A 15396-nucleotide genomic window follows, 5' to 3' on the forward strand; every position below is an offset into this window, starting at 1 on the left:
TTTAACCTAAAATGTGAAATAAATAAAACGAATTATATTACCATATCGCAGACGCGTACTATATTATTCGCAAGGTAAATACAAGAAAACAATGCAGGATGACACGCTAAAAATATTGTGTTCTCGTCCTTTGAAATGAGAAATTTCTATCTTTTTATCAAAATATTGGATAGGACATGTATCCAAGAAAATTTGATCTTTTTATTTTCAGAAAATTTATATACCAAAAAATAATTAAAAGAACTTGGAGAAAAGATATTTAACCAAGATACCCAATTCTCAAAAAAAATAATAATAGATAGTCATAAAAAACATACCACATCTTCAGAAAATTAAAAATACATATATAAAAAAAAAAAAAAAACGAATCACCCTACTCGGTAACCATTCCTAATACTTGATTATAAAAATTAGATATTTTTAGCCATCACCACTTAAATGTGTAAATATCATGCCTACCAGTCCACAAATATTGCATTAATTGCAACATTCGTCTCATGCATAATGATGCGTACAATAATAATCTACAGAAATAAAATACATGCAAAACTAATTTGTAACATGTGCAACACATTCTTGCCACAATATTTTAACATGTTCACAATTTATCATCCCAACTCCGCCACTCATTAAGCCAAGTGGCTAAATCAAATCAAATACTTCTAAAACGTATGATGATACATTGATACTAACAAATAAGCCAATACACTGCCTTGTCCAAGAACATTCTTGTATGTCAAAAATCTTACAGTGGCTAATATCTAAGTTACCAAAATTTTTGTATGAAGATGATTTATAAAGCTTTTATCCAATTATCGTATAGGAATGTTGCACAGGATTCCATTTATATCCTGCTGTTGCTATATATGACCAGAAGCTGACTACATATATGTAACTAATCATACATCCTGTCCTGTTCCGAGTATTCTTTCTCTTCTTTTGCATATGGAGGAGGTAGCAAATTCTTGGAGTTGGCAAAAGCCTCTACTATACAGTTTGATGAATATTCCTCCAAAGGTTTGTCCAAAACCCAATCCGGAATTATTTCCAGAGTCTCCTCAAAGAAGGATTTGAGAGTCTACAAAATTAAGTATTCACATTAAAGATGAAACATACTTTTAATCAGGACAACACTATTGGATCGTCTACTAATTTCAACTATACATTGTTTTCGTTTATTGTACATCGTAAAGTATCATTTACACAAATACCAAGACTGATCAACTGAGTAAGAGATTTTTTGATTATGGTTCTGTGTAGATATATAAATTAAACTAGAGAGTGTCAAAGTGATTCATTTCAATGCCATGAAACACTAGTAAGAATACCAGTCATGTATTTAGTAGGCCCAAAAACAAATTTAGCACCATAACATAAAAAATACTTTTTATTCGTTTAATTTGCACAAAAATTTTAACTTCATGTTCTAATTTAAAGGACAAAAATTATATCAAGAAAAAGTTGTCGCAAGTATGACTACTTACCACACAACGTTGAAAAGCTGCATCAGCATTGCGCTTCCACAACCCATTTCGAGGCGCCGCATGGAAGAGGCCGAGTATAGGCTGCAGCATTACATAATACACTAGCTTAGGTCTATAAGCAAATAGATGTTCAACAAAAATACAGGCAGGTGAAATATTGCAACATGATTGCATTTATGCAGTGAACATGACCCCCCCCCCCCCCTGGACATATCCTTATTATTATGATCAAACATTAAACATTGGCACACAACTGAACAAAACCAAACACTAGATAGCGCTTGTTTGTGGTTTGTGTGATCATATGATACCTTAAATAGCTCTGCTCTAATCAGTGGATTACGATGAAAGAAATGGTACCAGATTCCAGAATCAGAATCAGTCTGATCCCATCATTCGAGGACTAATTCAGTAGTGGTATAGACTAAAACATTTCTGGCAGGCAAGGATAAACGCAAGTCGCAACAGAGCAACCCATCTCTATGCTACAATTTACAACACAATTAAAATATATCAAGACAAATACAACAGTACCTTGACCACATCTCGAACATTTGGCTTATTCTTCCCGTATTTTCCAAGGACTGAGTCACCATATTTCTGGTATTGCTCGAGTACCTAACACGAGTTTAAGGCATAATACGTCATGTGATTTTATATGAAAATTGAGACAAAACAATTGGGAACCTCAATCCCCTATACCTGACGACGAGTAAGATATCTACGAGGTGCACCATATATAGCAGTATCCACATGGCCCAAAGTTTCCCATGGACTGTCCAGAATAAAAGAGGTCAGTGATGCAAATGGCAACACTTCAAGAAATTCGAACAGCCAAAGAATTAGGTGTGAAATGAAAACAATAAAATAGATTTTAATGCCATAGATGCTGTAACAATTAAACTGATGAAGAGTTCAAGTTGCAATATTGTTATCTCATATACAAGACTAGAGGGGGGGGGGGCTATTAATGACTTGTATAATATTCAACAATGTGCAAGCGATGTGCACTTTCTCAGGTTCAGGTACTTATCATAAAATATCAGTCTCTAAAATTAAGGCTTCTTAATAAAATCTGCTTATTAAATACTCCCTCCGTCCCACTCATTTCTATATGTTTTTTATTCACTGCTCAGCACGCACTTCACTGCTCCAATAAATTATAGTTCTATAACTTTTTTTAAAAATTTTCTTTTTCTGAATAAAAGCTTAGGTATTAAATTTTTATTCAGAAAAAGAAAATCTCGATAATAAGTTATGGAACTATACTTTACAGGAGCATCCAAGTAAAGCAGTCACAGATCCCAGTCACAATGCACTATCTAGTATCTAGACCTCTCAATATTCAAAATGGTATTAAGCATCGACTTGTATAATGTTTAACATTGTGCAACTGATGGGCACCGTCTCATGTTCAGCTAATTTGCATAAAGTATAATTCCTTCCAACTACAATCTCTACTGTTAAAACTTCTCCATGAAATCCGCTTATTGAACACCTATTACCTAGGCCATAAATCAGCTCAACAATTGTGCTTACAAGTGTAGCATCGTTATTCCCTGTATTTTGCACAGAATAAAAGAGTCGCAGATCAAAGCACAATGCACTATCTACACTTCCCAATATTCAAATTCTGGCAAAGAAAAAACACCTCATGGAGAGTCAATAATAAGGCATCCTCAGAAAATCCAGAACAAAGAGCTCAATGCATCCTTCGCAATAAAGCTTCTTACTAAAGTTCGAATACAATCTCCATCTAGATCGCTTTAAAGAATTTTAAACTATTTAGGATAAAGTTGTCTTAAAATTCACTAAAAAAATGGGAAAGGGGATGTGCAACAGCAATTAATTATCACCAAGAAGGTTTTACTTGATCATTTGGTACATATAACCAATTGGACCTAGCATATACTATAAATTTAAAATATAGACACACCAATTCATAAAAGAAGTGAGAGAGTGTCAACAAGTCAAAATCTCATGTCAGCTGCACATTTGTGATATGTCTTACATATAATAGGCAGCACGTCCGACCATAACACCATGAGCTCCTTCATTTCTTGCAGCATTTACCTTAAAGTTAATAACAGAAAAAATCATCGGGTCAAGTGCATTTCCCCTTGGGTTTGAAACTATTAGCAGACACGAATTGAGCATTCCATTAAGTAACAGAACAGGAATTTTACTAGAAACACCCCCCCCCCCCCCCCCCCCCCCCTCCCCGTCCTGGAGGAGAAAATGTACACTTAAATGTTTATAAAGGCGTAAACCAAAAGTGTTCCATGAGAATAAAAGAAAACCTTCACCCCAGAGTTCGTAACTACTTTTGATTTTAAGAAAATTCCTACACAGTTTCGACAACACAGAAGCAAAATGTCCTAGAAAATCAAAGGTGGATTGGTTAAACAGGCTTGTAACTCGCCAAAGAGTAATTACACACAAGTCAAAGCAGAATAATCAAGATCACCAAACTTGACAATGATCGTTGTCTCCATACGAGGTCTAAAACACCTGTTAACTTTCTGCTTTACATAACATTTATGTAAATGTCATCTTTTTTTTCCTCAACTGAAAGTATAAGTGTCTTGACATTAAGGTTCAATAGAGGTTAATAGTAACAATCTGCCCTACAAGCACCTTCTGCTCTTATCATTATAAGAAGAAAATACACATGTTCACATTTTCTACAAATTCAGATTCAAGTTAATGACAACTGACAACTCTATCAGGTAACCGAAAGTTGACTTACCTCATCAACACTATTAATTCCCCCATTGATTGTAAACCTTAAATCTGGAAAGTCACGCAAGAGGGCGTAGTAAAACTCATACCTGCGTCATAGATGCCAATTTATTAATTATGGTAAGTAGATGCTATCAAGAATAAATGTATTAAGAACCTCTACACGTACTTCAAGGGAGGGATTTTTCTGTTATCGGCAGGACTGAGTCCCTTCAGGAACGCTTTGCGGGAGTGTATAACAAAATGTCGAGTAGGCGACTCTGTAGAAACTTTATATATAAAATCACCTGCAAGCCAAACCCTGTAATTAGATAACAGTTTGCTCTGCTTATTATTACATCTCAACATGTAGACATAGGTTGTAGTATACTTCTTTGTTTGGCTATAAACTATTAAACTTTATAAATGTTGTCCAGCAAAAGAGCATTTCCCATTCTTATAAACTTAAAGAACGTCAAAAAGTTTCGTTCTCTGCTATTTTTAAAACATGGAATCAAACATTAAGCTATAAACCAAAGAGTGTGCAAGTCTTTACAAAAGATGGCTTCTCCGTGACCAAGTACTACAGTTGCTTTTTCATATGTCATTTTTATACATTGAAAATGAAAAATGATGCTTTACTTCCACACGTAATTCTTCAGTTGGAGTCCGAATAAACATCACGTGCTAATTTAATGATAAGTGAAAATCCCGAATACAGTGCACATCTCACAAATCACAACAAATAATAAGCCAAATTATATGAACATCTATAAATGCAATTTTTCAAGAAAATATATCGGGTTCTATAGAACTAGCATATTACCATTTAACCTTAAATTTTATTTTCTTAAAAAATTACAGATCTCCTTCGTTAAACAATCATATTAAATTAACCTTTAAACTGAATAATCTGACAAAGAAAGCTGAGAGAAGAACCTTACAGAGCTCACTATATGTGTCATGGTTATCAACACCAATCCGGCATTTGACACTCACAGGAACATCAGAGTTGGCAGCAATTACTGACATAGCCTTAGCAACAAACTTCCTTATAAAAAACCCACACATCTGTATTAGAGATCAAGGGCAAGACAAAACATACTCTTCAAGTTTATTTACCAAAAATAATAGCACGTACAGTTAAAACTTACATCTGCATCAAGCATAAGACTCGCACCAAAACAGCCTCGCCCAGCTACCTTTGGACTAGGACATCCACAACTGATGGGTTGAAATAGTTTATATTTACAGTTCACAGAACAAAGAATGCCAAATAAGATATGAAAAAAAGAGGTACGAACTTAAAATTAATCTCGTCATATCCATAAGGTCGTGCAAGTTGTGTGGCTTTTGCCAGGTTTTCTAGATTACTTCCTCCAATCTGAAGCACTATTGGATGCTGCTCTGGTGTAAAAGCCAAGAATCTGTCCTGGGAGCACCAACAAATTATGCTTGCATTAGAACAAAGCTATCAGTTGTGTGATAATCATGCTTAATCAAGATTGTACAATCAACATAACTAGTAGCACCTAGATGTAATATTCCTTGCCCGTGTTGGTGAGGAAACTAAAGATCATTATTAAAAAGCATACAGTTTATATATCTATATGTGATGAATCTCAAAACAGTCGGTCCTCGATGACATAATTAAAGCCAAATGCTTAGTGCTACAGGCCAACCTAAAACTAATCATAAAACAGAACTTTAAATTTAAGCCAACCTTAAACTAATTGTTCAGCAACTTCAAAATTGAAAACCTACTAAAGGGCAAAATTTACCTGTGACCAAGGGCCGGATTGTGTTACTGGCTAATATGTCAAATTTAGCTCATATATTAGTCCTTTTTGTGTAAAATGTAGTTATGACTTAATAAGTTGTATTCAAAAAGTAGAAATTAGATACTAATTTAAAGTTCCTATACATATTAAACTCGTGTAACTTTTACTATTTTTCTGTTTTTATATATAGTTAACTTAAAAGAATTCCAAATATTGCAATAGCCCTACATATCTTAAAATTTCTTGCATTGTTTTGATATTTTACTATTAAGCTCTTATAACTACTTACCAAATAACACTCTATCTAAAGAAAATAAAGTAAGAAGAAACTTGCATCTCTTACCAGATCACCACTCTGATATATTATTGTCTCGGCCGCAATCATTTCTGTATAGAGCCATGCATGTTTGGAAATGAGACGGGCCAATGTCCTAAAGTGATTGTTCGTCCACTCCATCATCGGAGCAACACTGGTACCCAAATAGTACAATTAATTCATTACTGATTTATTCAAATAACTAAATTTTCTATTATCGCAATACCTACCTGAACCAAGGTGGAAGATACTGCTCAGCAACCATTGGAGTTTCGTATCTAGACGTGCTCCTTAAGCAAGTTGCCTCCGAAGCTATACAATATAGACTCCTATATCGGGATTCCGGCCGCAGACTAAAATTTCTGAAATTTTATTTTTCAACGATTGTAAAAAAACTAGATTATACATTACCCAAGTAACCGAAATTCAGAAACAACAAACCTAACACAGGGAAAGCGGATAAAAATGAAATTAGAGCGATAATAACCCTATGCACCTTTGATTGGATTTAGAATCAAGTGAAGCCTATTTAGAATTAAAAGTAGTATTGTTTCTCGATTTTGAGTAATCGAACAATGCTCTGCCATTAATCAAATGCTGAACATTTTTAAGTAAACTAAACAAGGTGATTAAGTAGTAATAAGCAGGTTATATCATAATACGATCAATATTGGTGCCGAAAAAACAGTTAATAACTTAATATTGTCTAACAAGTGCCTAAACAACGTCAATTTAAGATGTAAAATTCAAAATATACAATTGAGGTCATAAGAATAGACAAGATCCATGTGAAGAATTAGATAGATAGATAGATAGATAGATGTATAATTGTTGAATGAACTAGTGTAAATATATGTACTTACACGAGATGAATATTTTCGCTGCGGCACGGCTCGTTCTGTTGGATAGGCCTTCGCCGCAGGTTCTAGGGCTGGGTGAGCTTATAGGACCCCTCCAGCTTTCGTCGTGTTCGTAGTGATGCGCGTTGTGAGGCTGCGTGTCCCTTTTAACAGTCGCAGCCGAAGACCGGTCGCGGGTTCGAATCTTCTTTGTATCGCTTATTTTTAGTTTATTTTTCTCACGCCGAAAAGTAACACTTCTCGGTCCTACTCATGTTTTTTCATTGCTTGTCACGTCTGTTAATATTCCGTATTTCGTATCGTATTTTTTAATATTTTTTCTCTGAATAAAATTTAAGCGTTATATTTTTATTCAAAAAATAATAATTCATAAAATTATACTTAATTATAGTATTAAAATAGGTGTTGAGGACAGGGTCTTCCAACATAAAGAACCAGATAGGAAGAAAGGAGTATAAATTAAAGAAAATTATGCTTATTCATATCTTGCATACCAAACATGATTTTATAAACACGGCGACAATAAATATATACAAACATATTCTTTATTATTTCTCAGTTATCCTTTTTCTCAAAACAATATTTATACAAATTATCTCACACATTTTCAATATTTTCATAAGAGAGATTATTATGTCAAATTATGGAAAAGAATGCACAGGTGGTCATCTGATATCATGATAAGAAATATTTGTTGTAGCTTTGAAGTTTTTTTGATAATCAGAGATGGGATTCGGTGCATTAATGCTGATATGATCACACTTAGTCTTGTTTCACTTTATTATATTTTGTTTCTTGCACTTTTCATGCTAGATAATGGATCAAAAGCGGAAACAAAAGAGTGTGAAAGCAAAATAACAACTCAAATTAGTATTTATCACATTTAACTCATCAAACAACATTCGATACGAGCACGGTTGGATAGTTTAGTGGTAAAAAGTATATGTCACAACTAATGTTTCAAATATACCAAGTCAGTCTCTATTAGATTACAACATGATTTGTCATCTCCGTCTACGCTTGATATATTATCGTCTTCTTGGCCAATCTATACTTTTATAATTAGTAAGAATCTTGAAATTATAATTGATCAACTGACAATGTAATTGTTTTATTAACGGACGTGTAGTTAGAATGTCAAATCCTGAATATTCGAAGTCATATAATTTACACAGGTGAAGTGGAGATCAACGGCTAATCAAAGTATCAACGGATGAAGAATAATCTACTTATCAACTATTATTCAATATATCAATGACCAAGTGAAAATTGGACTGTCAACTAATAATTTTAAGAATTCATCGACCACTAATTTAGAGTTTACTAGTTGACAACAACATCACTTTTAAAGGACAGTGGGCATATAGGTTGGGGAAAAAAAAAACCACAACTATTTTAAAAACTAAACTACTAAAAGACTTTCATATATAAAAGATGCAATCATGTAAATTGTATTGAAATCTGCTAATTACATCATCATGCATTGTTGTTGAATTTGTAATAATAAATTATGTTCCAATTTAGGCACATAAAAGAGGTAAATAATAATTAAATTTTGTTTGTTCCAAAAAAAAAAGTAGAATTCTGTTCTTAAATTATTGCTAACTCCTCCGCAAAATTGTCGATTCAATAAAAACCGCTATAAATACATCCCCAAATTTTTTTGCACTAATATTTTATTCAATCCATATTTATGCATTTCTTAGATATAATTCCCTTATCACACCTTGTTTGATTTTTCATACCCTTTTTTTTTTTTTGAACTGAAAAAAAAAATACCTTTTAAAAAAAATACCTTTTTAAGTTTTGATATTAGAAATTAGAAATACATCTAAAAAAAAAATAAAAAATATTAGAAACACAATATTAAAGAACAGTACTGCAGACGATGATAAACTAATTTATTTGCTGGAGGTTTCGTTGTTATTAGATTGGAAGACGGAACAGAAGCTCAAGTGAATCGAGAAGAGAGATGAATGCCCCCGATCGATACGAGCGTTTCGTCGTCCCTGAGGGAACCAAGAAGTAATAAGCCTCTCTCTCTCTCTCTCACACACACACACACACACATCTACACATTTACATATCTTAAGTCTTAACTGTCATGTTCTAGGGTTTCGTATGAAAGAGACACCAAGATAATCAATGCAGCTTCTTTCACTATCGAGCGAGAGGATCACACTATCGGGAACATTGTTCGCATGTAATTTTAATCTTACTCGTCTTCAAGTTTTGATTTTTGATTCGTATACAGTTCAATTGAAACCCTAGTTTTGATCTTTTTTTTTTTAATGATAAATTAGGCAACTTCATAGGGATGAGAATGTGCTTTTTGCCGGCTACAAGCTTCCGCATCCTCTTCAGTACAAAATTATAGTCAGGGTTAGTATTTTAGAGCTATTTAGTCAATTTCTCTTTCATTTTTATGTGATATGGTGCCTTGAAGTTTGTTAATTTGGTATGCGTGATGTTTTGTTATATTATTGCTCAAGTTATGCCAGCCTGATTTAGATTGCATGTCGGTTTACAGATAGCAAAATACTGAAAGATGTATCAAGTATCTTGTTTTGAGTTGGTTAGGAGCTATGAGGCAAGGATGGAGAGGGGGGCTTGAAGTATCTTGTTTTGATTTGGTGTAATGTATATGGCAAAACTAAAACACTAGAGACTTGAGTTATTACTTTGCTAGCTAAAATTAATACTTCGTTTTTGTGTACCTTGTTACTAAACACCAATATTGAGTACAAGTTGTGAAATGAAATAGTTTAATTTGGCGTTGTACAAGTATCCGGGTGTCTGACACGGGTTTCGAGTATCCTAGAATTTGATGCTTTTGGTGAAACAAGTATCTCTGCCTTCTATATTAGGAGTAAAGGTCTAATCACTAATGAATTGTGAATGTGATACAAAACCGTAAAAGTTACCCTCTTTCTAATGTCTTGAATTGCATTTAACATCTGAAGCTGCATTGAAAAGCCAAAATAAATTAATATGATCCAGAGCCAGGTTGAATTTTTTGACTCCTGTTGTAAATAATTTTTTGACTACTTATTCTTTGTAATGAATCCCAGTTAGCTGCTATAGGATTTCTGCAATATTTCAGGCTGCTGATGCTTGAAAGTGTTTTGTTCGTAGTCATTACCAGTTGTATGTCTATCACTCCAGTGCATTGGAAGAATATAATTCCTAACATGGTCCTCCTGTTCTTGTGACATTTGTCTTGGACAAGTATATATTCCTATGGATTATTGAGGGATTATACTTACTACCTCCTAGGGCTTGTTTATTGTTGTCATAATTGTGGCAAGAACCGCTTTTTGACAATAGGTCGACCCTGTATCGGCTGTTGTGAGGCTCAGTTCTAGCCATGTTGAATGTTCATAATGCATTGATAGCTAGTAAAAGAAAGTGGGGACTGTGCCTAACAATTTCAGGGCAAGTGTATGTATAGGATTGATAGCTGTGAGAAGTCCTGTACAGACTATAGAAGTAGCGCACCGTGTTGACTGAAAAATTATTAAACTACTGGCTTCTCACTTATGGTTTCTAAGATATACATAGTAATTTGAGACATGCAATATGGACCTTGTAAGGCCTTTATACGATATAAACTATCCGGAAGTATGAATAATTTAAATTTTACGATAAACAATCAGTCATTTATTTATGTGTAAATATGAGTGGTTATATATTCCAGTGACGACTGAATGCTTATCTAACAAACAATAGTGACTATTTAGTCTATGCTTAATATTATGCTTGTGAGGTCAATTACATAATATGAAAATACTCACAGACATTTCTCAGACTCGAGCTGTCTACCTCTTGTTACCTAGTTTGAGGGGTATACACTAGGCTACGATTCTAGGCTGTATATCTTTTGATCAAGTAAAAATATAATTTTTTATCTTCTTCCATATATATATATATAGGTTTAAGTTCTTTGGAGACTAGGTATATTTGGAGTATTGGAGTCTTTGATCTGGACCGTCCGTCTCTTTCTAATCTAACGGCTGCAAAATTAATCTTTGTAAACAGGTTGTATATTGATAGACTTATGGATAAATCATTTGTAACCGTTATTCACTTGCAAGCACTATTCGTCCAGGACAGTTATTCTGCACGACGCCAGGCTATCAATATCATTACTTTTGATCTGTCCCCTTGTTCAGTGCTCGTAATTGTCCTTCACTGTATTTCAAAATTGTTTCATGGTTTTTATCTCCCAAACTCAAATATTCTGTTGTTCAGCAAACAATGAATTAAGAGGAAGCCTAAAACCAAAATCAAGAAAATCAAAATCAGTCTAGTATAAGCAAAAACATGTGGGTACTAAAACTTTTACCAATACTCATCGAATGTGTTCTGTTGATGAGAAAGTTTTTCACTTTTAAATTCAACAAAACCAATTCTATATTCACTTTGCTGCTTTAATGAAGGCGCAAGATAATTGTAATTTGTAACTGTCAAAATTGGTTGAGTGAACTGCTGGACAACGTTGCTCCTTAATTGTCTTTTGTGTTGTAGATCCAACGGTCTAGATTTGGGACTCCAAGGACTCCAACTATGTTGGTCTCCAAGGAACTCAACTCTATATATATATATATATATATATATGCTCATATTTTTTTATATATTTATAGTGGTATGTTATTTTTTGGAAATATATGTTCTCTGACAATGTGATTGGTCTACAGATTCACACCACTAGCCAGTCTTCACCAATGCAGGCATATAATCAGGCGATCAATGATCTTGACAAGGAACTGGATCATCTAAAGAATGTATTTGAGGTGCAACTAGATTTACTGATTCTACTTTTCCTATAACTTTGCATATACTAATCTATGTAGCACATGTTGGTATCGATACTTGGGACCTTATCTTGAAATTCAAATAGCACTCATATTATATAGCAACATGTCTAGTTAAATTATTATTTGACCTTTTAGAAATACTCGGATGAATTTTGGTTGGTGTTGCTCTAAAATATGGTCGTGGAAGTAGATTAAATGGCATTATCAAGCAGCCCATATGGTTATCACTTAGCTGACAGGGTTGAGGAACATATCTAAGTAGCACATGCCTAATGTTGAGATTAAATAGCACCCATATTATACAGCTACATGGCTAGTTAAGATATGCTTGGTCATTGAGAATTACTCAGATACATTTTGGTTGGAATTGTGCTAATATACGTTGTACAAGAAGATTAAACGGCATTATTAAGTAGATCATATGGTTGTGACTTCGCTGACAGGGTTGAGAGCATTTCTGGAGTAGTTTAATTTCTCGCTCTTCTTTAGAGGATGTTTTGGTCCAACTGATATTTTAAGCAAATTGAGGTCAAATTTTTTTGTCCAAGGTGTCTTTTCTGTCTATACATCATTCTTATTGTCAGAATCATGGTCATTGATAACTTTAGTACTTTAATCAATTTAATGAGTTAGTGTGCGCTAATCCCCCCCCCCCCCCCAACCCTGCACCCAAATTGAGGAGGTCCTCAGCAGGTGTCTATTATTTGTCAATTGGACTTCCATACATTTTTAATATCTTCATGTTGAAACTCCACAACTATACAATGGGTTAGGTCCGAAAATGAATGTCTCAAGAGCTTATAGTGTGATTAATGACATAACAGAATATTTCAGCTGGTACATGTTTTCTCAAATTAGAAAAACTAATAATTTAAGGCAAGATCTGCCAAATAGACTTCATTAGACTTGTGAATGTGTTGTAAAATCACATAAAATGTCTTTCAACACGTATTAAAGAGTGTTATGCAAAGCTACACCTATCATTACCTGGACCTGAAACTTCTCACCATTATTTTTTTATTTAGTTTTATTCTTTTACTGCTCTTTTGTTCTTCACTACTTTTGGTATTCAACTCATCACCTCTTTATTTGCAGGCTGAGGTGGCAAGGTTCTCGTAGACAATAGACTAATCTCCACTAGCAATGTAGAAGGGAGTTGAATCACTAAGCTGTCTGAAGATGATGTATTTAAAACTTGTTTTTGGGGTATTCTGGATTTTAACCTAACTAGTAACTTGGGAGTAATCTAGTTTCTTTTAATTAGTAGCTACATTTCTTTGGTGTCTTGTAATGATTGGTGAATGTGTAGTTGCTAATTTGCTCACGCAAGTCATATAGTATGAGCAATTATGGTGAACCTTCGTTTGGGCTCTGGAATATAATTATCGTGTTTACCCCCTTACCTTCCACTTGCTGCTTTGAAAACTCTCTTGTGTTGTGTTCAATGATTAGATTTTAAATAGACCTTCACAAATATTAATGCCAGATTATGTGCGCATTAGTCATATTCTTGGCACTCGCCTCATTCTTTATTCTCTTCAGACTGATTTTTATCCCAACTTTTTAAAATGTTTCTACTGAGCTTCCTCCAGCTGTTACTTGCCCCAATTTCCTACTGAAAATCATTTTGTTTGACATAGCAATCTTGTTGCCTCCCGTTTGGAGCTATGTTAATTAGCAACCCTTAACGGATACTAGTAAATGGATTTCTGTCGAATGTATATATAACCGCAGCTGCTTGCACTTATTTGATTTTTATTCAAGGATAGTACTTCATATACAACTTGTAAAAATATTAATTATTTAAGCAATTTTGTGGTCAGGTATTTTAAAAGTAGTTTTAATGAAAGGAAAAAGTAAAGATTGATTGATATCTATACTGATGTGTTAATAGTTGTGTTGGCACACCAAGTGTGCTCAGTGCTCTAGCTTGAGATTTTTAGTTGATCAGAGCTTTGACTATCCCCTGTACAAAAACTGTCCACGGCTTTGAAGTTGCTGGTCTTCATTTGGCAACCTAAATGTCCAAAACTAAATTGTGCGAGTAATAATTCAGTACAACAAGTAGTTGACTTGACTAGTGAAGTATAGGAAAGACCAAAGATCTGAGTTTAGCTAATCATCCGTGAGGTATAGATCCTTAGACCACCACCTTGATGCAGGTTGCCAGGAGCTAACAGATCATACAATTAAATAATAGCATATTTAGATCTAACAAAGCTGATTGAGTATCTAGAGGCCCTCTAAGAATACAATATGGTGGTGACATAACTACAAAAAATAAACAAAGTAAGATCTAAATCATAATTATTTAGAGACTTGTGCATTTTATCATATACTGTATATCATATATCAAGTATATTACAAATGGATTATAAGAGGATGAATGGATTGACAAGTGATAAGTGTCCTAGCCTACCAATTACCATTGCTTGAGCATAGAGGTCCATGCACAATAAGCACAAACTAATTTCTGAGATATATAAACATAAACTGCAAATGACAGACTCATCAATACCAAGTCTTTCCAGTCTCCTTTCCTCTTTGGACTCAGACTCTCCTTCAATCCCCTCCCTACTTTCCCTAAACGTGCTATAACCTTCAGCCCCTTGTTGCCATTCTCTTCCTTGTCTTGTTTCTTGGTCTTCGAGCTTAAAGGGACTCTACTTTGGCAGCAACAAGGTACTGTAGTTCTTGGTGTTTTCTTGATGTGATCAAGTTTTATGTGAGTTGATATATTTTGTGTGTTAAAAGAGTGACCAAATGAGAGAGCAGCCATTGAAGGGGTTGCTTATGAAAGATGGGAAGTGGTTGGATCTTAATTTGATTCACATGAGGAAATTGGCTTCTTTTATGAGGAAGAAATATTGAGGGACCATCTTTTGTTACTTTTTCATTTGGAGAACATGTTGAAGCTTTCATTTTCATTGCATTTTGATTGAAAATATCTTGTGGGAGAATTATATGTACCATAGGTTTTCGTCTAAATAAATTATGGATAAGGGCAGGAATATTATCGAAATATTTACTGGTGGAGAGCAGGAGAGGACTTCCAATAAGCATACATCAAACATACATAAATAATACATGGGTTAAGGTCCCCAGCACTTATTTGCTGAGGATGCTAGAATTAAAAAATTTCCCGCACTGAGCACGATTGGATAGCCCAAGTGGTAGGCTTATCCTTTGTTGTCCCGGGACACCCGGGTTCGACTCTGACTCATCCCGAAATTTATTAGAACAGATATTAATTTATAAGGCATATAAGCCCGCATTGTCAAAAAAAAAAATTTCCCCGCACTTTTAAATGTTGTACGCTAAATATAGTGCGGTTTTTAAGCGCTGTATGTATAAGTTTTTTTATACGCGTGCAGTGCTTACCGTAAGCACAGTGGTTTGTAAAAAATATATATATAA

General features: G+C 34.2%; 2 protein-coding genes across 3 annotated transcripts; one reads left to right on the forward strand and one right to left on the reverse strand.

Annotated features, from left to right (window-relative positions):
- Nucleotides 1-517: 517 nt before the first annotated feature.
- LOC108205064 (uncharacterized) lies at nt 518-7337 on the reverse strand. Of its 2 annotated transcripts, none has more exons than XM_017374837.2 (13): nt 7166-7337; nt 6533-6664; nt 6330-6456; nt 5510-5637; nt 5360-5429; nt 5150-5252; nt 4396-4513; nt 4234-4315; nt 3496-3557; nt 2187-2259; nt 2019-2102; nt 1485-1565; nt 518-1078 (listed from the first exon to the last, which is right to left on the reverse strand). In XM_017374837.2, exons 2-13 carry the CDS (start codon nt 6565-6567, stop codon nt 896-898), a joined length of 1146 nt encoding a protein of 381 aa, XP_017230326.1. In that variant the 5' UTR covers nt 6568-6664; nt 7166-7337; the 3' UTR covers nt 518-895. The 2 variants fall into 2 exon arrangements, with proteins under 2 accessions (XP_017230326.1, XP_063940911.1); XM_064084841.1 differs by having other exon boundaries at nt 6533-6655; nt 7166-7319.
- Nucleotides 7338-9027: 1690 nt separating this feature from the next.
- LOC108207893 (DNA-directed RNA polymerases II, IV and V subunit 11) lies at nt 9028-13381 on the forward strand. Its single transcript, XM_017378325.2, has 5 exons — nt 9028-9187; nt 9276-9365; nt 9466-9544; nt 11860-11955; nt 13075-13381. The coding sequence occupies exons 1-5, from the start codon at nt 9135-9137 to the stop codon at nt 13096-13098; spliced, it is 342 nt and encodes a 113-aa protein (XP_017233814.1). The 5' UTR covers nt 9028-9134; the 3' UTR covers nt 13099-13381.
- The last annotated feature ends 2015 nt before the right edge of the window (nt 13382-15396 follow it).

Source organism: Daucus carota, chromosome 1, assembly GCF_001625215.2.
Source record: "Daucus carota subsp. sativus chromosome 1, DH1 v3.0, whole genome shotgun sequence".
NCBI classification, from domain to species: domain Eukaryota; kingdom Viridiplantae; phylum Streptophyta; class Magnoliopsida; order Apiales; family Apiaceae; genus Daucus; species Daucus carota.

What these genes read in the sequence shown, in the direction of transcription:
- LOC108205064 (XM_017374837.2), bottom strand. Translation starts at nt 6,567, where the DNA reads ATGGTTGCTGAGCAGTATCTTCCACCTTGGTTCAG. An exon ending in GTCTTATGCTTGATGCAGAT is followed by an intron (nt 5,253 to 5,359) that starts GTAAGTTTTAAC and finishes TTTATAAGGAAG; the next exon opens with TTTGTTGCTAAGGCTATGTC. An exon ending in ATGTTCGAGATGTGGTCAAG is followed by an intron (nt 1,566 to 2,018) that starts GTACTGTTGTAT and finishes GTAATGCTGCAG; the next exon opens with CCTATACTCGGCCTCTTCCA.
- LOC108207893 (XM_017378325.2), top strand. Translation starts at nt 9,135, where the DNA reads ATGAATGCCCCCGATCGATACGAGCGTTTCGTCGTCCCTGAGGGAACC. An exon ending in AGTACAAAATTATAGTCAGG is followed by an intron (nt 9,545 to 11,859) that starts GTTAGTATTTTA and finishes ATTGGTCTACAG; the next exon opens with ATTCACACCACTAGCCAGTC. An exon ending in ATCTAAAGAATGTATTTGAG is followed by an intron (nt 11,956 to 13,074) that starts GTGCAACTAGAT and finishes CTTTATTTGCAG; the next exon opens with GCTGAGGTGGCAAGGTTCTC.